General features: G+C 28.8%; 1 protein-coding gene across 2 annotated transcripts; it reads left to right on the top strand.

Moving 5' to 3' along the window:
* Window positions 1–14,693: 14,693 nt before the first annotated feature.
* On the top strand, window positions 14,694–16,620 carry LOC129309627 (probable E3 ubiquitin-protein ligase RHY1A). 2 transcript variants are annotated; one of them, XM_054951273.1, is made up of 4 exons: window positions 14,694–14,878; window positions 14,989–15,164; window positions 15,273–15,391; window positions 16,117–16,620. In XM_054951273.1, the coding sequence occupies exons 2-4, from the start codon at window positions 15,012–15,014 to the stop codon at window positions 16,406–16,408; spliced, it is 564 nt and encodes a 187-aa protein (XP_054807248.1). In that variant the 5' UTR covers window positions 14,694–14,878; window positions 14,989–15,011; the 3' UTR covers window positions 16,409–16,620. The 2 variants fall into 2 exon arrangements, with proteins under 2 accessions (XP_054807248.1, XP_054807247.1); XM_054951272.1 differs by having other exon boundaries at window positions 14,697–14,854.
* The last annotated feature ends 5,448 nt before the right edge of the window (window positions 16,621–22,068 follow it).

Below are 22,068 nucleotides of genomic sequence, written 5' to 3' on the forward strand. Positions count from 1 at the left end.
AAGAAAGGATGACTTTTTTTAGTATTTTTGGTATTTTTAATTCCTATAAAAATTGAAAATACTGAAAAAAATATAAGGACTAAAGTAAAATTTAATTTTTAATTCCTATAAAAATTAAAAATACTGAAAAAAGTATAAAGACTAAAAGTAAAATTCGATAAAACTATATGACCGAAGATTATATTTTTCCTTATAAATATATGGCCATACTAAATAGGACAAAAATTAATTGGTAAGTTCTTCTATTTTTTTAATTTTAAATTAGATCTATGTAGTTTATTTTATTTTAATCAAATATTGTAGTTTGATTGATTAAACATTTTTATCCCAAAAATTAAAATTATTAATAAATATTAATTTTTGAAACAAAAAAATTCTAAAATTTATAGAAAATTTGATTTAATACTTATGGCCAAAAAATAAAGAATTTTTTATTTAATGCAATGATTTACATTTTTATTATTTTTTATGACAATTCTAAATGCATAAAAATTATTTAGAATACATAACCTAATTATATAAATTTTGAGTTATAAAAAAATTATATAATTAATTTTAATATATATATATATATATATTAATAAAAGCTAGATTTTAACTCTCGTGCATTGCACGGGAGATTCTAGAAGGATTTAAATATTTCAAGTAAGAATTCAAAGTGGCAATGATATTGTATTAATTCTATAATTTTTGGCCCTATATGCTTTCATAAGATCATATTAAAAGGCATAAGAAACCTGCTGAAAGCATACGCGCACATAGAAAGATTAAACAAGACAAAAGCAATGCAGACGGAATTGTCTATATAGAAAATAATTATGATAGTTGAAGTAAACCCAAAATAGTTCAAGTTTTGATGAACTATCTATCTCAAGTCCCGGAAAATATCTCAATGCACAACATTGTCAATGATGGTTGTTGGTATTTTTCACTGCCATGAATCAATATCATTAACCCCTTCTACTTTTTTTAACTCTTGAAAATGCAGCATATAATTGCCGATGAGTAAACATTGCCCTTGGTAGAATTACAAACGTACATGCTGCAGTTAGCCCTAACTTTTGTTACTTGTCATTGTAAATGGCAACATGATTGGAAATTGTCATTGTTGCATTTAGAATGGTAATATACTTTCAAAAGGATTTATATCCATTATATGAATAAACATTTTCTCATTAGGGTGAGAAGTTGAGAATTATTTAATGTTATAGCTTTCACAATAGTTCTTCCCAGATGTGAGACACTAAGTCTAGTGCCATTATATAATCCTGATGCCTAGTCTGCATTCCACATTAAAATTATTGGTGATCCCACCTTAAGTGTTAGTTTGTGAGAAGGTAGGTTATAAATTTTAATAGTGTTCAAAAACTCCATGGTGTATAAGTCATCAAACAAATCATTATCTTACATTGATTTAAATACAAATTCTAAGCTATAATAATCAATCATTTCTCCTAGTATTAGGCTGTACATGAAGTCATTTACTCGCTTGACACATTCGATGATAGGTGCAAGGATTGCTCAGTCATTGAAATAGGCAAGATTGTGAAGGTTTTCTACTAAATTTGGATACGTGGGTGCAACAATTGCATCTAACGGGTCTAAAAAGTCAACAATTAATAACTATAGATGTAATTCAATCTCTGCAGTGCCACCATTTGGGACAGGAAAATTACCATCCCTAACATCTAAAAGCCACTTCAAAAATTATTCCAATTGAGCTTTATCAATAATATTTGTAGACGAAGAGATGCACTTATTTTTGGTTAAGTGGTAAATCTTGCAATGATTCATAAAGTAAGAATCATCAATAGCATAATTGACAATGCTGCCTCTACGAAAATCACTGCCATCCCAATGCATTTTCTATTAATGACATTGTCACAATGTATTATATCTTATAATGAATGATCAAAAGGTTCTATGCAATATTTTTTAGTTATAGATAATTCATCCCATATGATTAGTTTCGTCTTTATAAATAACTTTGTTAATGGTGATTTGTGTTTAATATTGCACATTGAATCATCGTTGATGTCAATAGGTATGACACATTTGAAACATCCAGTTCTTCAAGATGGTCAAGATGGCAGTAATGTGGCTGCAATACAACTTGAGGCAACCGTTAGAACAATCTCGCCTCTAGAATGCAGGTATGATATCAATGCATTTCATAAATAGGTTTTACTTGTGCCACCACATTCATATACAAAGAAAAGTTGTTCAGATGGTTGATCTACTGAACAGATTATGCTATCCAAGATTACTTTCTACTCATTATTTTGGGAATTTATTAGCTTTTCATCCTCTTTAAACAAAACAACACGATCAAAATTTAAGTCTTGCAAGATAAGATGGTTACTTAGATTCGTAGAAGAAGTTCCATTTGGTATGGGAAATGATGGAAAGTTTGAAAGGCTCTTACTGTTCCATTGCAATAGGTTTTGAATTCCGTGTAGTGTAGCTTGTTCTTTTTCCAAGCATGTTATGTTAACACCTAGGGCAATATAATAAGACATTATATGTATTAATTACTCAATATTTTTGAAGAGCAAAACAATAAAGCTTGTGAGGAACAATTTGTGAAGGTACCTGAGAGAGTTTGATTTTGGCGAGGTAAGTACAAGTAGTTTTCAGACAAAATTTTAGATGTTTCATTCTAGATATTTTTCAAGTTGAGAGATACAATAACATAACAACATGCTAACAAACATACTCTGTAATGAAGATCTAGAAGCCTAAATAAATGCTTCCATAATAGCATCTATATATTCCTTGCCCAAGTAGATGTTTTATGAATATACATGCACGTATCATAGATGCATCGTATTCTATATTTTTCAACAATAAAACTATATATGTATTGGATATGTATTGTATCTGATTCACTTATCATATATGAGGATCATGGCCAGCGAATAAATGATTATTCCTAGCTATTACCTTTATAGTAAAAGAGTTTGATCCAATGCTTTATATTTATTTTTCCCTAGTAACCAAATAATTTTATTTGTAAATAATACATATTTGATTCTATCTATAAATCTATTTTCTTCCCTGTGTTCTACTCTCAATAAAAATGCTAGTTCTTAATATTAATATATTATGATATGAATGCATTACATTTTGTGTAAAAGGCAAACTCTTTTAAATTAGATTTGTTCTATATAAATAAGTTAAGAATTGAATCCCTAACTGTAACTTATGCCAACTTAAGTTTTTATTACATTTTCTTTTTTTTTTGTACAAAAAAGTTTAGGTGAGTTGGATCTCGAGACTCACAACGGCAAAAGCATGGCTTTAGGTTCAAATAATATTTACAAAAGTACCTACAAATCTACCACCAATAAGACTTTTACATCAACAGTGAGATTTAATCACACAACCTTATGTATTATTGTCCAAATCTTTACCAGTTGAACAAACTTTTGTTGGTATTACATTTTTTTTATATAATAACTATATATCATAATCAATAAAGGTTAGTTTAGTTGGTAATGATTTAGTCCAAAACCCAAAAGGTCATGAGATCAAATTTTGCTGCCAATGTAAGGACATTGTTAGTGGACAATGTGTAAGTATTTCTATAAACACTCTTTGAGTCCGGAGGCACGCCTTGGCCTAGTGAGCTCTCGAAATCTAATTCACCAAAACTTTTTTTTAAATCAAAAAATTATATACATCCAATTGTCATCTCTTTTTTCTTTTCTTTTCTTCTCTGTTTTTTTTTTCGGTAAAAGGGTTCCAATGACCCAATACTTTTCTTGGGCTAGAAAGATACAAATAAACTCAAACGCAGAATTTGTGGGCGTAGACATTGAACAAACGAAGATATAAACAAGGGATATCCTTGCTGGCATTGGTGGCCCATTATACACAAGTACAATGAGGCTCAATACAATTGTCTTTTTTTTTTTTTTTGGGCCAGTAGGCTCAGTAATAATTATCAGATTCAAAACTTCCGTAATAAGTAAGGACTCTGTTTTCTATAAAAAAAGAAAGAAAGAAAGAAAGAAAGTAATGACTCTGTTTTTTTGACCCAAAAAAAAAAAATTCTGTTATGAAGTCGAATTTTCATTTACCAAATATAACAAGAATAATCTTTTTCTCTTAAAAAAAAATCCTTTTCTCAAAAGCAGCCTAATATTTTTTTTAACCTCTTATTCTCTTGTTTAAATGAGTTGATTCCTTGAAAATTAACACCCAACTACTTCAGTTTGGGTAGCTGGATGTCGCTTTTGTCCAAAAAAACAAAAAGAAGAAGAAGAAGGTGGGGGATCGCTTGCTTTTTAGCATTATTTTTCCTATCATATTCAATACTTTGGTTCCTATTTCATTTCTAGGTTTTTTACCCAAGATATACGCTGGTAATTTTATATTTAGGGTATATTACATTCATACATCTGTTATGTAACTATTCTGTTTTATCTAAAATAACAACTGACTTTTTTTTAATGAAAAAAAGTTTAGGTAAATTGAGTGGATTAAGGTCAAAACATTTTTTGAGGCTCAAAAAATGTTTAAAGAGATATTTACAAATTGCTCACTAACAAGATTACCATAGAGCAACAATATTTGAATTTATGATTTTGTGAGTTATGTATCAAATTTTTACTAATTTGACCAACTTTTGTAAATAACTACGAGCTTTTATTATTTAATAAATTAGCATTAATTAATCATTGGATTAATTAACAAATTGCATTTTAATAATATCAAATAATTAATTCTTTAATATGCATTCAACTAATGAATTGTGTAGGCATTCTAATTCTCTTGGAAAAGAAAAACTTAACAACTTAAATTTATTTACTTAATATATATATATATATATATATTGGTGGAATCAAGACAAGTTGACATGTATAATTGGAGCTAAGGAAAATCTTAAAACCCAATAATTATATCTAAAAATTTAATAAGCTTTTAGCATTGCTCTTATTAAATATTTATTTTAATAATATGCTTTCTTTCACTAACATTTAGTAAGGATAAAAAAAAAAGCTTGTAATACAAAAGTCAATAACATACTCTATAAGTAGGACAAAAATTTCCCTCCCTCCCCTTCCTTTGTAAATAGTATAGAAGGGAGTAGTAGTTCAATTAAAGCTTAACTCTTTGATCTTGGGCCCAAAGATGTTAGGAAATCTGATGGCACCCTCTTGAACTAGGTTGGATTAGGGTGGATATAGATGGTTCAATCAACAATAATAGAGCTTGTGGAGATTTTATTAGAAATGAAAACAAAAATTAGATAAAGGGCTTTTTTTTTTACCAAATACCTTGGGTTACCACCCTAGTACGGTAGTTGAATTCTTGTAGATTCTTAAAAGCTTTCATCCTGTTTTACAACTATAAGCACCTTAGAATTAATCTCTACTTTGATTTCCTCTTGATTCTTATACTTATCCTAATGAATTCTCTCATAATCACCCTTTATCCATACAATCAAAAAAATTAGAGATCTAATTATGTAGAACTAGATCATCACTTTCGATCATATTTTCAGGGAAGTAAAAGATTGGCTCATTTACCAAACTTCACATGAGACCTTAGATATTGATGCCATTGATGATACATCCTTAGGATGCAAAAATTTGTTAAACTGTGATATGACTTGGCTTGTTATTCTATGCATAGTTTTTCATGACCTTTTAATTCCAAAAAAATAAAAACGTTTCCTCTTAAAAGTTTTTTAGGAAAAGTCCCAACCCAATCTATATATATAGAGCTAGAGATCTTATTTTTATTGATTTAGCCAATAAACACCCTAGCATAGACTCTCAAATCTTTTAGAGGTGCCGTTAATCGGAGCATATTTTAGCCTTATCACATTTTTTTGGGTAATAAGTGTTATCACATAATTCATACAAAATTAGACAGTGGAGTGGTAGATCATGTGGAGCCTCATAAAGCAAGTTAGATTGTTCACAACTAGTAAGTAATAGGAAGAGTGACAGTGAAATCTAGAAAGAAAAAATTAATAGCAGTTAGGTCATTAATAAATTTTTTTTAAAAAAATGACTTATAACTATTGATTATAATAATTGTAGATTTAGGAATCCTAATTATAAAAATGATATTTAAATTTTAAATGTAACTATCAGTTTGCCATTAGGATTTTTATTTGCAACTGTTAAAATTTATATTTGCAACTTATTTTAAAAAAAAAATTGTCAGGACTTAAATATTATCAATTCCTTCTTTAGAGACTTTATTATCATTTTTTTTTGTATGTTATCACTTATAATAAGTTGTAACATGTATACAAACATTTAGAGCTCATTCATTTCAACTTATTTATAAAAAAATTACTTATTTTTTTAAAAAATTTATTTTGTAAGTTTTATGAAGTTTGTTTAAACTTTTGAAAATAATCAGAATAAAAAAAGTAAATTTTTGATTATTTTAATAAGCTACTTTGAATAACTACTAAAAATAATCTAATGTGGTATATGAAAAAAGTGTTTTAAAGAAGCAAGATACATGAATATATTATAAAATTATTGTATAAAATAAAAATTAAGAAAAATATCATAAAATTTTAAAATAGCTAACTAATAATCACTTTTGGATTATTATAACCAAATACAAAATAATATCTACTTCTTATAAAATTTTAAATTATTTAAAAATTACTTATTTTTTATTCTTAAACAAACCGGCCAATATTCACAATTATTAAAGAGCTTTTTCCATCATACTATCCATACTTAAAATCCTTTTTCACACTTTATTTTAGTTTAGTGTCTAAATGAAGGTACTATTAGATTTAGATAGCAAAATGGAAATGTGACTTTAATGAGTTGAGGTGTTTTGTTTAATATTTGTAAATATTATGGTTTTCTATAAATTTTATATTATTTATAAATATAGATTATGGAAGAAGATGTGCAAAAAAGAGTAAAATCTGAGTAATTACATTAGAATTAAAATGTGTTTAGATATATTTGTAATCACTTTCTCACTTTTTTGGTGGGCTCTACTCTTTTTCTAATTTATAAATAATAAATATATACATCACTCACACACAGAATAAGTTATACGCATCTCATCTAAGTCAAGGCTATTATTTTCCGGCCAGATACTAGAGGAATTAAATATTAGATATTGGGTTGGTGATTCTGTTTTTAAAAAAACTAGATTATGTGCACAGGTACACGTTATTGGTGCTATTTTATTTTTTCCAAACATTTATACTAATTTTTGTAGTTAACTGAAAATAATTTCAATATTATTTATCATGACAAAGATGTTTTAATTCAAATATATTATTTAGAAGAAGATTTGAAAAATGTTGAGGGAATTTGAATTAGAGAGAAAGATTGTATACTAAAAAAGAAGTGAACAATTTTATTTTTTTTTAAAATCTTTTAAAGAGTAGATGAAATAAAAAAAATTGACAATAAAATCTTTTAAAGATTGTATACTGGAGGCTATGAAACAACTAAGCGGAAGAGGGAAATAATATGAAGAACTCTAACAATCTAAAGGGTTGATCACATTCCTCAAGTAGGTATTAGCTTTCCCTCATGCCCATCAGCTTAAAGCTCCTCACTCCTTAGCTTCCAGCCTCTCAATGTCCTATAATAGCACTTGACAAATATTGAAAGTTGCTTAGGACTTATGTAGAAATACAAGAAGGAGTGTTTTTTCCTTTCCTTGTGGAGATGTATGCAAATCTAATGTCTATCAGCTAAGTCAACAATGATGTGTTGGTTGACTTATTCAATCATAAACAGGCTACCACTACCTCGTGTAATTTATATATGAGGTAAATTTTTTAAAACTTTACATTAAATATTTAGTTGTGTGTTATATATATATATATATATATTAATCATTTATTGATCTACTTATTTTGACGGTTAAGATACCTTTACACCACCATACTAGCTAAAAGAGATACAGCATAGAGTATCATACTTATCAGTCCCCATGTAGTTTCTTCTCGTGGCCACCACAGAATGAGTCTTAAGTAAAGACTAGAAATAGCTCATAAGCTTTCTAATTACTTCCAATAATGTGGCACTAACAAGAATAGAATATTAATAGCATCTTATTGTGAAGAGTAAGTTACTTTATGATAATTCACTTTCTTCAAAATTAAATTACGTGACACTTCCTAATTATAATCATTGTTATGGGGAATATTGGATGTTATTTGTGATCAATCTAACTATAAGGAGAGTATAGTACCTTGACCCTATTAGTGGTGGCAATCTTAACAATAAGCTGCATATAGTAGAGATAATGATTAATAAATTGATTAAGTTTTGTGCATATATGTATGTAATTTTGGTTTTTTATGTATGAACATTCTCATATCAACATTTCTATTGCATGTTTGGGCCATTGTCATGTATGACATAAAATGTCAACCAATAATTTCAATAATTAATAAAGGGTAGCAATCGCTTTGATGCAGTAATATCGTGGATAGTTATGAAGATATATATATTTATCATTAATTATGTTAGCAATGCAACTATAATTTATGTCATATCATTAATTGATAAAATTTTTTTATCCATTATGTGATCATAGTGCTCAAAACAACCAAACAAAGCCAGGAATTATAGGTATGCTATCATGAAATACATGAAGGACATGATCTAACACGCTCCCATCAAGACTCTTCCAAACAATGCACATATGTTTTCAAACTTCTCATCATCATATTATCTTTATTAATTAACATGATTTTAACTTATTATTATTGTTTTTGCATTTAATACTACGATGATACATATAGTGACATATTTATTGAGGCTCAAATGAAAGAAGTCCTTGAAGAGCTATCATGTAATATTTTTCCAAACTTAGTTTAGCTATGACAACTAGTAGCAGCAACAATAAAAAAAAAAAGATGATATAGGTATATATTTAAAGTTAATCGACATAGATGATATAGGCTAATTTTTAAAATTTGGAGCTTTATTTTGGCCATAAATTGATTTAAGTTAACCAACTTCAAATTGTAAATAGCTTTTGTAAAGATATTATAATGTATATTTCATATATATGTGCTTATTGTTAGCTGAAATTTCTGTTTTTGGGTGCTGAAATTTGGATATGTAATGTATAATGTAGGGAGGTCACTAGAAACGTAGCCTTCTATTTTAAATAATTTGATCTTAATATTAAATAGTTATAAAAGAAAACTATAATGATTGTGAGATAAAACTGTTTAATATTATAACCAAATAAAAAGTGTCACAACATTAAATGGTTCTGGCTACAAAATTGTTTTATATTTAAAAATATTAAAAGATTTTGGCAATAGAACCATTTAATATTTTCACAATATTAATTGGTTTTGTCTCTAAAACCATTTAATATTTGTGATTTCCATTTACAATGTTGAAATTAAAACCATCTAATATATCAAGAATATTAAATGATTAAAAAACCATTGAATAAAAGTTTCAAAAATATTTAACACTTGATTACTCAATAATTTATAGCTGTTTAATATTGAAAAAAATAACTATTTTATTTTTTATTTTTTTTTAGTAATGTAATATGCATTTGTCACTTTATTAAAGATAACTTGTTAACAAGTCCCACCTACATATTAAAACTTCTATAGTTGTTATATATAACGTGGACTTGTTAAATATTAACTTAATTTTTCATTTTATTAATTTAATCATGGTTAGTTGTTAGCCTAAGCCTATACAAAAGGATAAAGGTTAGGCATTTAGATAATAGGTTGTATCCCAACCTCAATAGGGAGATTAACAAAGATTCTCACCTCACTATTTCACTTAAAAGTTGGGGTTAATTTGTAAATTACCCTAGTTGGGTATATTAATGCAAGGTTTTCATCATTTTTATTGTTAATATTCTCTTCTTCTAATATTCTTAATAGTTTTACTTGTTAATTTATAAAGGTCATTCATCACTATGTCTGAATGTGTAGAAGTGGACTTGTTAAAACTACTAATTGGAATTTTTACTTGTTAATATACCATATTAGTTGCAAAATGAGATGTTTGAAAACCTTACATAAATGACAATTTCAATTAAAATTTTAACAAGTTGAATTGATATTATAACATGTTTATTATCTACGAATTTATCAGGAATTATCTGATTCCCTTCACTACAATTTTCACACAATATATGACTTAGGAATTTTTTTTAATTATCTCTTCTTATTTTAAATTATTGATCACATGGAGGGGGGACTCACTAGCACTACATTCCCCCCCGCCCCAAAAAAAAAAAAAAAAAACAATTCTAAATGCACAACATATATTCACTAAATATAAAATAATATGTGCACAACTGCATCTTTTGGCCAAGAATTGAATATTAGATATTGGATATGTGGTTTACTGTGATTGAATAAATAAAATTATTCATAAGTTGCATCCAATCTGTCCAAAATAGGTTGAAATTAGATCATGATCTGTTTCACCTAGAATCATCTATTAATCAGGTTACCACTTTGGTTGAACATCATTGGGTTTATAAATATAATATAATATAAATGCCCCAACTAAGTGGTCCTAATAGGATATGCATTATTGTCTCTCATAATCTTCATTTATTTATATATAATGATAATTCGAACATGCAAACCAGATCATTAATCAATAATTAATTTCAACCCATCGTTTCCCAGCCGTGAGATGGATGAACACGTATCTAGCTATGTAAGTAATCAAATAAACATAAATAAAAGGTGAACTTCCAAGAAAAGGACCAAAGAATAAAAAAATTATGAATAAGGACCTTGGATTTCTGAAATTTCTCATAAGGACCTAGGTCCTTTCTTACCCATTGTTTGAAAATATATATTTTTGAATAACATATAAGGAATTCTAGTTTAAAATTTTTAAAAAGTAAAATATAATTACCTACCATCTATTTTGATAAGTTACAAATATCTACCTTCTATTTTCTTGGTGAGGCACAAGAAGTATGCTCCACACCAAGTGCATCATCTAATATCCTCTAGAGTATATAGAATAAACGGTTAGAACTCTCCTAACTAATTTATTCCAAATACAAAACTTGGCATTCGGACCTCCTTAAATTATTAATGTGACCTCATAATTTAATTGTCTTCTCTCCCTCCTTAAATTTAAACAAATAAGTATGGAAATATCTAAATAAATGTTTCATGAAATATCACATTAAAATTAATAAAAAAATGAGGATTAAATAAATGCCAAATGTAATGACTAATCTACCTCATTGCATCAAATTCCTAATTCATTAATTTTTTATGTACATGTTGAAATATTATTCTTGACAACTTATATATTTGAAATTTTAAAGAATCTCTATATAAAAATATTTACATAACTAAAAAGGTTGAAATATGATGAAAATTTTAAAATTATAAGTATTAAAATTAATTTTTTTGGTAACTAAATAATTTTTTTAAACAACATTTATGCTAACAAAAGTATTTTGGTAGAAAAATATGATTTAACAATTTATAAAAATATAGGTCAATTTAAATAGTTAGGAGATTTAAAATATCATAAATAGGAAAATATCATAAATGTGTGTGTTTAGGGCTTGTTTGATTGTATTCTCATTTTTTAAGTTTTATAATAAATTTTTCAAAATTATTTTTTCAGAATAAATAAAAAAATATATTTAATTATGTTAATTCAAAAACAATTTTAAAATTAAAAGTTAATTGATAATGATGGTTGCTAGTTATTAACGGTAGGGTAGTGGTTTATAGTAGTTTTGTTCTAATAATTAAATATTAGTGCATTTTGCAAAAATAAAAAAACATAATTTTTTTAAATATTTAAATCCAAAATACTTACCTAAAACATTTTTTATTTCTTTATTTTAAAAATAGTAAAAAAAAGTTTGTAATCAAAATCAATCAGGTGCTGATTTTTTTTTTTAAGGAAAACCTACATAAGTTTTAAAATTAGAAGAAATATCTCTATAATTAAAAAGAATAAACGGAAAATTAGTGTATTTTACTATATAAAGTAAAAGAAAATTATGTGTGCACATTTTTATTTAAGTTTTGAGATTTTTAAATAAGAATTAATCAATAGTATTGACTATGAGAATGATGTGATTCTAAAATATTATAATTACTTCAATATATTTTATATATTGTTGATTGACAATTTACTTCAAAATTTGTAAGTAAAACTGTCTCTAAAATATTACTTTAGCCCATCATATTCTATCATAAAAAAAAAAAATTCTCACGTCAACATTAAAGATTTGAATACATTTCAACAACAAAACCAGCTTTTGGTTGGCATTGAAATGAATTTAGTTTCTTTCTATACTGCCTTTGAACCTGTTATTTCACATCATCTCTAAGAACTATTATTCTAATTCTTAAGAATTTCTTTTCAAATCGGTTAGAGGTTAGTGAGAGTGATCTCTAGTATTATTGGGTGATGAAGACGATCTCCTGAGACAAGATATTGCAGAAATATGATACAAATGTGTATGATAAGTACCTCTCGATGCTCCTAATAAATAAGGATTCATTTTTTAAAAACATACGTTTTGTCATTGCAGAATGTAGAAGGTATCAATTCTGTATCCAAACTGCAACATCAACAAGCTTAATAGGTGAGAGATAATGCCGAGACATTAAAAATTATATTGGATATTATTTTCTGAAATTTATTTTAATAAAAAAAAAAATGTTTTGGCTGGTGTTTTTAATTGAAATTAATTTTAAATGTATAATGACAATAAAGGATGCCTTTTATAATGTAAATATTGAAAAATTTGTTAAATGTCCACTTAAAAAATAATATATAATAGTGATTCATGCATTTTTATAATTATTTAACTCGTATATATACTTCTTAATGATAGAAATTTTAATTAAATTATATCGTAACATTAACAATTTAACCTATATAAAAATAAATGAATATATTTAAGTATAAATAAATTTCATAAAAGAGAAAAATAAAATTATTATGCACCTTTTGCATAATTATCCACCTCCTTCAAGTCTCACATCCCAACAATCATTTTAAGAGTAAAGACCGACTTCTGCCTCAGCCATGAGAGGCATAAATGATAATTATATTGATAGTTTTACATCTAACAATCATTTTTAAGAAAATAATTTTGTCCCTAATTCTATTAACTTCTATTACATCTTCTTTCCACTCCTTATCAACAATGATATCTACCATATTGTGTGTGCTTACTTTTTTTTTATAATCAAAGTTGAAAACCTTGAATATTTTAGCTTGTTTATCAGGCCCTTGAGTTTCTTGTAGGTACAAAATATTAATTTTTCTATGAATTCATAATTTCTACTTCCTTCATAGATTTATAATTCAAAGTCTCAACTTTTTAAGTACCAAATTTAATCTCAATCACATAGAGTAACTTCTTTAATCACCCTCTTCAAAAGAACATGATAACTTTTACTCATTTAACACTACATTTGGACGTCGATTGTAGCGACTTTAACTCATTTGTCATTGCATTAGAGTCATATAGTGCATACTTACGGGCAACAACCTAACATTGTAAAAAAAAAAAAAAGCTTATTTTTCATATCTATATGAGATTCAACAAATTTTATGTTGATTATTTGAGAGTATAACAACCCTCTTCTTTTATTTTAGACTTAAGATTGATTATAAATTAAATATAAAAATTTCATAAAAGAGAAAAATAAAATTCTTTATGTTGCTTTGACAGTATACAAGCCACAAAGTGCCTATGCCTGAGGTATATTTGACAATTTAATAATTCTCATAGATAATAATGGCTTTCAACAGCTGGAATTGATTTTTGATAGTAGGTAAGAGCAAGAAAATGCCTCTCCACGGTGTGGAATTAGAGTCAAGTCTAGCTCCAATAACTTGGAGTGTATTCGAATTTTAATTGGATACAATTGATTGTAAAAAAAAAACATTAATTAATATAATTAATTTTAATTTAATTGATTATATTAACTTATATGTAAAATATTTTTAAAATAATAAATATAATTAAAAGTATTATATTAATTTTTATCTATTTTTGGTATTAATTTTTACTTTGTTTTAATAAAACATATGATGCATTATCAATATCATGATCATTATCAATCCTAAAAACATTAGAAAAACACTACTCAAACACCATAAAAATTATTAAGTTTTATTATTTTATTTTAATATTTATCTTTTAAATTCCAATATGAGGGTCACGTGAGTGGGCTCAGTAACCAACAGTCCGTTTCTCGTGCATTTATGCGAGCGGGATCAGTCATGCTTGTTGACCCTCAAAAATAAAAATAAAAATGAAGGATTATTTTTTCCTAAACCAAAGATCATTAGATATTTTAAATTCAATTATAATTAATTTTATCCTTCAATGTTAAAAATTTCTTCTCTCTTCATTCTACCATTTTTTTATACTATTAATGAATCCTATATTATATTTTTAATATTTTTATTATAAAATGTTAAATTAAAAAGTATTTTTTTTCAACTTTATTTCAAAGATTAGTGAACACCTAAAATTAAATAATTTACAATAAAACTTTTTTAAAATGTAATATAAAACCTGTCAACAATAAATAAATAATAAATAAATGATAGGATAATAAAAAAAATTATTATTAAAAAATATAATTAATTTATAATTAAATTTAGAGCGTGAAATAATAAAGTTAAGACTTAGTCCATAAATAAAATCGGTCATCTCATGAGTGACCTCCCATTTAAACGAAGCTACCTCGTAATTGGCACTCACCTTCATGGAAACTTCCTCATTCTTTCCAACTTCTCAACTGTCTTCTTCGTGGTCTAAATTTTCCCTGTTGAAGCTGCAATTCTGATTTCTTCTCTCTCTCTCTCTCTGTGCCAAATCCGAACCATCGAAGCGTGACTCAGTTTTGTCTCCCGCATCTGATTTAGTACTTTTGGTCTTTTGTCTTGATCTTCTGTCAATTTGCTTTTCATCGAGCGAATCTGCTTTTCTCACTCACTCGAGGGAAAACCACGATTTTCCCTCTCATTTCCCCAGAAACCAATTCTCGTTCGTCTTCCATGGCTGGCATGCTTCCCGGAGTTGAATCTGCTCGAAGGAGACGCTTCCATCAGACCGGGCCATCCTCTGATTGCCCTCATTTCACCAGAAGACCTTCCTTGTGCTTATATTCAAGCAACCACGAATTCCTTCATTTCTCTTCTTCTCTGCAGGTTCGTGCTCTTATCTCTCTCTCTCTCTCTCTCTCTCTCGATTTGATTAACAGTTCTGTTTTTGTGATTCGTTCTTAATTCGATTCTGAATCTGAAAATGAACTGCAGCAAAGAAACGTATTATATCAGGCGCGAACAGATGAGAAGCTGGCAGGAGCTGCCGGAGAAGCCAAAGAAAGATTGGATGAGAGATTAAGATCAGCTCAAAAGAAATCACTTAACAAAAGGTATTTCAAAATTCTTCTTCATTAACCAGAATCCACGGGATTTTTGTAAGGTATTCCGACTAAATAATGTGAGTTGTACATAGTTTTTATAATTTGACCTATATTCTATATTTGATTGGCTTACTGATGTTAAGACCCGAAAAGAATGACGTCGGTGTATCTGTGATTCAAAATTGTACAAACGCAGGTCAACAAGTACAGCTTCACTATCATTTTTTACTTTTAAAGTTTAGACTAATTAATACTAATAAAACTACGCATTAGTCTAAATCTTTTTCAAAGCTGATCTTGCGTTTATCTGGACTCCTTCGAGATAAGTGTTTTAAAAGTTCCGGAAAAGGAAAAATCTCTTCCTCACTCTTTCTGGTAGAATCTCAAATCCATTCACCCAAGGCTTCTTGTTTAATATCTCTTCCCCCCCCCCCCCCCCAAAAAAAAAAAAATTTCTAGGCCAACAGACTGATCAATGATCAATTTTTTTTTCTAGGCCAACAATAATTAAATAAACAACCAAATCAGCAAGTAGAACAACAAATCTGAAACATATTAGAATCCAGATGAATCTTGTAAAGTATATATATCGCTTAACATCGGTTGGTCTAGATGGTATCTGTAAGGCTTAAACTGTTCTGATTGAAGAAGTATATATTCGTTTCTGACCAAACCTTCTATGAATATGGTTCTTTTGTGTGCTTAAATCATAAAGCTTTGCAATTAATTAACAGGAAAAACATCAAAGAGAAGGAGAAATGCAGAGAAGGAAGACCAGAGTTACACATAGAGGTATACGGATCAAAGAAAAGTGGTGGATCAAGGATGATGTTCAATTGGAGGAAACTGAGCTGGAAGGCTTCAGATCAAGAGGATTGTGCTGTGTGCTTGGAGTCATTCAAGATTGGAGAGACACTGACCCATCTTCCTTGTGCTCACAGGTTTCACTGCAGCTGCTTGGAGCCATGGCTGCAAAATAACAATTATTGCCCATGTTGCAGAACTTCCATTGTCATCTCTCACTAGATTTACCATCCCATTAAGGTTCTGCACTTTTGTTTCTCTTTGTAGGGATCGGGGATTGTGATGATGAATTGATAGGTTTCTTGTTTGACATATCAGGCATATGGATGGTGATTTGCAAAATATCAATCAGCACCTTCCGTTAAATGAGAATGTGTACTATATAAATCTGAACTGAGTTTTGAACGTGACGAAGTGATGAAAAAGTTTTTAAATATTTGGTCCATTTAGTTACATAAAAAAAAAAATTTAGACATTTAGATTTACCACAAATGCCTGGTTTAATCTAAAATTGATCAAAAGTTGAGTTTACTCGGCTCAATTTACATTAGTCTAGGCCCATTAAATCTACAATTAAAGCGCGGCAGGTCTAAAACATTGGACGAATCAATCCTAAAAAAAATATTTTGATTTAACCTTATGGTGATTATTATATCATGGGTTAAAATTTGCATACCTGGTATACTTGAACATCGAGCTCTAATTGTGGACTTTTTTTTTTTGTTAAATTAATCTCACTAATTGAATCACTATATTGTTCTCCCTAAAACTGTCAACTTACTTTTATAGATTTATTTGAGCCAGACAAGTGACAACCTCTACAAGAATGCATCAGTTAAATAATTTTATAATGTTTGTTAATTTTTTTTAAAAGGTCGAATCTGATTTTTGTTAATTATTTTTTGAGAAACAGTGATGTTAAGTGATCAGAAAATATGGAAGCTCTTCATTAGCATATATAAAAACCTTGAAAAGTACCACTTAATTTCACAACAATGCAGCTATATATGGCTTTTGAGATTTTTCATGAAGCCTTTGATACAACTTCCCTACCTACCTTTACCTATCACAAATCAGATCCCACAGGAAGATGAATCGTTAATTTCGGTGATGCATAAGTAAAGTCATATGTCACTTTGGATTCTTAAAAGTTTATAACGTAACATTCATCTTTGGCCCCCGGAAAAAAAAAAAGTAACATTCATTTATAGGTAATATATTTTTATCCAACCAAATCAAAATAACTAAATTTTAATATATTAATAATATGAATAACAAAATTTTATTACAGAATAAATAATATATAGAAAATTCATATTAGAAATAAGGGTTAATGAGCATTTTAAACCTCAAATTATTACTCGAATAGCATCTTAGATCATGAATTCTTAAAATAAACAAAAACGCTCGTCAACTTGTAAATTTTGAGCAAACTATCTCCCACCGTTTATCCGTACAACATTAACCATTTTGTAGCTCAACTATCATGCCACGTGTCAAGAGAAAATTAGTGCCACATCAGCATTTGACTAGGTCATTCGAAGTCAAAAGTAGCAGGAGTAGTTTGCCATTTGAGTAATAATTCAAGATTTAGGATGTTCATTTCAAGAGTTCACAGTTCAAGATATTATTCAAATAATAATTTAGAATCTGTGATGTTCATTAACCTTAAAAACAAATATTTTAAATGTATAAGGTGTTTTTATTAGTAAATTACAAAGACCTTCGTAGAAATTAGGATGCCGGATTCCTCGTTTTTTCTGTTGTTATTTTTTTAAAAAAAATAAAACAATGAAACAGGGACACTTTAAGCAAGGTCGGCCAATGGTTGAGAAAGACCTTGAAAAAAGAAAACGACTGGGTAAACTTGAATAGCAGAATCCAATTACAATTTTGTTTTCAATTTAGACTAGCTAATACTAATTAAATATGAATTTGAATTGCATCCAGGTGGATAAGTATTGTTCAAAGTTCTTGAAAAGAAATTAAAAATTGTTTTGGATTCTTCATGCATAGGAATGCCGGATCCAATCAGCCAAGGTTACTTTGTTTTTAATTTATGTCCAGACAAGTTGATAATTCCATCTATCTATCTATAGTTATTTAATACTCTTTTAGGTTCTAAATATATGAAACTTTTAACCATCTTACAAGCATTCAAGGGATATAGTTAAATCACTAAGATTGTTTAAAAATTAAATATAACTTTTTAAGTTACCCCTATTTAAAAGCATGATTTTTATAAAAAAAATTAGATAATTATAATAGGAGTAATCATCAATATATCATATATAACAAAATGGTTGAAGCCAATTCCTGAAAGTGGCTTAGTGTAGCTGCTGACTCATAATACTGTTCATAGAGTTAGTGGTACTGTTTATAGAGCCATGCCTCAAGGAAAATAAAGCGTTGGCTTAATTTTGGATTGTGTGTCGTGATTTTGGGTCTAGAAAAAAACTCCCTCTTATTTTTTTCTTTTAAATTTAAAAACTCTATCTTTTCAAACTAAAAAAAAAAAAAAAACAGTTGATAAATCTCAAGCCTTGTAAAGCAATGTCTATCATCTCTATCTTTTCACCTCTCTTACTCTGTTCTATTATTTGTTTTTCCCTATTCGAGTGCCCTCAGTTTCAATTTAGCCCATAGATTATTTTGTGAAGATTAGAGGCTAATCGAGCTTGATTCTAAAATCCTCAGCTTCTCTCCTTCTCCAATAAAATCTCTCCCTGCTAATGTTGAGCTCAAAAGCCTCACTTGGCATCTTGGCTTTTGTGACTTGAGCTTCTCGCCACCTTCCACTTTATTTTTCGTTCTCTGCTGGATTTTGTCAACAATGCCTTCACATTCTTATTCATTTCTGTTGATGTGAGCAAACATTTTATTCTTCGATTCCTTCTGATCAATTAACAAGCCTCCCAAATCGATATAGGTTAGTAAGAAGCTCTGGAAGGGTCTCTTTTGTTGCGTTTGGCATGCTGACATTATTTTAAATACTTATAATGTGATTAATAGGGATTGATTTGTTTTATTAGTTTTGCTTACAGAGATGTCATTAGTAGTGCGCACTCGTGAGCAACTAAAGCTCATGTCTTAGAGGAAGGTGCATCTTATTTCCTAGAAAATGGTTAAGGAGAATAAGCAACATGGAGGGTTGGGTTTTAAAAACTTTATAGCCATGGCCTTATGCATAAAGCTTTGTTAGAATCTTCTCACACAGCTGTCCACTCTTTGGATCAACTGCTTAAAGACTAACTATGGTTGTAGTGATCCCCATCTACCTTCTGTTTGCAAGAAACGATCCTCATTTTGTGTTTGGCAAGCAATCCTAGATGTTTAGGATTGGTTTTATTCTAGTCTTGGGAGGAAATAGGGTAATGGTTTGGATAACAAGTGTTGGTGGGACCTTTGGACCCCAATAGATCAACCTTTATTCACCCTTGTGGACAAGAACCATAGTTTCCTCAATCCTCATGCTAGCGTCATTGACTTTGTGCAGCTGAATGGCTTATATAATATTATGGGTTGTAAAAGCTTCTTGCTCGAGTGGGTTGTGAACAATATTTGTATTGTCCTTCCTTCTTGCCTTTCTAACTCTGATTCCTATTCTTAGAGAGCTTCCCCAGATGGTAGATTTAGGGTTAAATTCGACTATAACTTTATTTATCACAAGTATGACTCAATAGCGAGATATCTTTAAAAAAAAAAATTTAGAAATTGTCACTTCTAGAAAAGGTTAAATTCTTTCTTTGACAAGCTCTTTAAGAGAGACTTCTTACTAATTCACCAAGAGCCAAAATGAGACTTTCACCCATTGATGAATGCTCCCTTGAGTGTCATAGTGAAGAGACTATTTTACACATTCTTAGGGATTACGCTGTTGTAAAGGATTTTTGGCCAAACTTGATTTCTATTAACTTTTATCTTAGATTTTTTAATTGTTATTTACAGGAATGGTTTGATTGGAATGCAAAACACAACCTAGCTAGGAGTGCTTCTTCAAAATGGCCTTGGACGAACGAAGCTATTTGGTTTTGGCTGTTGGCTACTGTGGAAGAACGCATGCAAATCTATTTTTAAAAGTTCTCAACTCACTGCTAAGGAGTTAATCCATAGTTGTATGCATCATATGCACAAGCACATTGCTGTTGGAACACCAAAGCACATCATTCTACCATATTCCATTGCATCGGATTGTACTTGGATCTCTCCACCTAGTAATACCATTCGAGCAGACGTGCATGCTTCAATTAACCCTTGGCACCATGTTGCCTTTGGTGGGCTTCTTTGAGACTCAAATGGCAATTGGGTTTGTGGGTTCAAACGAGACTTAGGAGACGTTCTGGTTGTGGTTGCAAAACTATTGGCAATTAAGACAGGATTAGAGGCATGTAAACAACTAGGTTTCATAGGTTTCATCTTTACTTTGATTCCTTGGACACCATTAACACGATTTTGCAAGATTATATAGCTAATCACCCTTGGAAAGAAGAAATTAATGCTACACGAGACCTCATTTATAGTGTCCTCGAGGTGGAGATGCACCATGCTTATAGGGAAGTCCTTCAATGAGCTGATCACCTTGCTAGAGATAGTCATGGATCTAATCCTAGGATAAAATTTGTCCATGTAATTCTGGATGACTTGCACGCTATGCTATGCGAAGATAGGTCAATCGTTACCTAAGTTGTGTGTTTTCTTGTAATGTAAATCTCAAGCTTTAGGCTTGCCATTTACATTAAAAAAAAAAAAAAACCTCATGTTTTAGAGCGGCATTATTGTATCTTTGACTAATTCCCTCCTTGAATTTATGAAGGTGATTGATGAATGATCTGTCTCTCTTTTAGGTTATTGTAGTTGCCTTTTCATTATTATGAAGGGTTCCTATTTGATTAAAAAAAAGAATTTAATCTTTTAATATAATATATGCTTGTCACCCTTTAAGTTAGAGAGTGATTAATTGATATAGAGAATGAGATTGATATTGATAATGAAAATGATATAATATTAATGCTTAATGCAAAAATGATAACAGGTTACATAAGGTATTAGCAAGAAATAAATTCTTATTGAAAATATTTAACCAAGATCAATGCTTAACAGAAAAATATTGATCGGTATATAGGGTGTAAGTTTAAATTTTTTGAGGCCTAAGGTTTTGGCCTTAATGGCCTTGCAGGATACACAACCCTAGCTCCTGTGTCAGGATGACGCGCTCAAATCAAAAGGTCCGAGATGTTGTTGGGACATTTTCCCACCATCACATTTTTGTAGGACAAATGATCAATAATTCAATGTCTCTCCAATAACGATTGCAGTCATCACAGGTTGCATTCATAATCATTCCAAGATTTTTGTTTTGTTTTGTTTTGTTTTGTTTAATATCTATAAGGAGAGACTCACGTACATCCATGTTGAGGTTGAAATAAATCTCTTAATATTGACGTTTTGTACCGTCAAAGTGCTTATAATTCTCTTGAGAATGCTTCCGAAAATATATATATATATATTATTTGTTGTTTTAACTTGATATTATTATATATTGATATTAAATTGATTTATATAATATTTTTTATTTTTTATTTATTTGAATATTTATAAAGTGAATATATAATAGTCATTTTTTATATCTAAAATCTCATGTTAATAATTTTAAATTAAATTTTGAAGATTTATGATATTTTATTTAATAATTATTTTCTTCAAAATTCAATTCCAATATTTATACAAATAATATTTTTGTCTACATTAAGAGTAAATAGATTATTTAATGACCAACTAGAGTTGGGATCAAAGGAGAGGTTAATTCCTTATAACATGATGAATTGAAGTTCGAATACTCACAAAAAAAATGCTTATATTTAATGGCTAATCGTGCTTTAAAC

This window comes from Prosopis cineraria, unplaced genomic scaffold, assembly GCF_029017545.1.
Source record: "Prosopis cineraria cultivar Desert tree isolate PC_DT_omini unplaced genomic scaffold, ASM2901754v1 PC4, whole genome shotgun sequence".
Classification (NCBI taxonomy): domain Eukaryota; kingdom Viridiplantae; phylum Streptophyta; class Magnoliopsida; order Fabales; family Fabaceae; genus Prosopis; species Prosopis cineraria.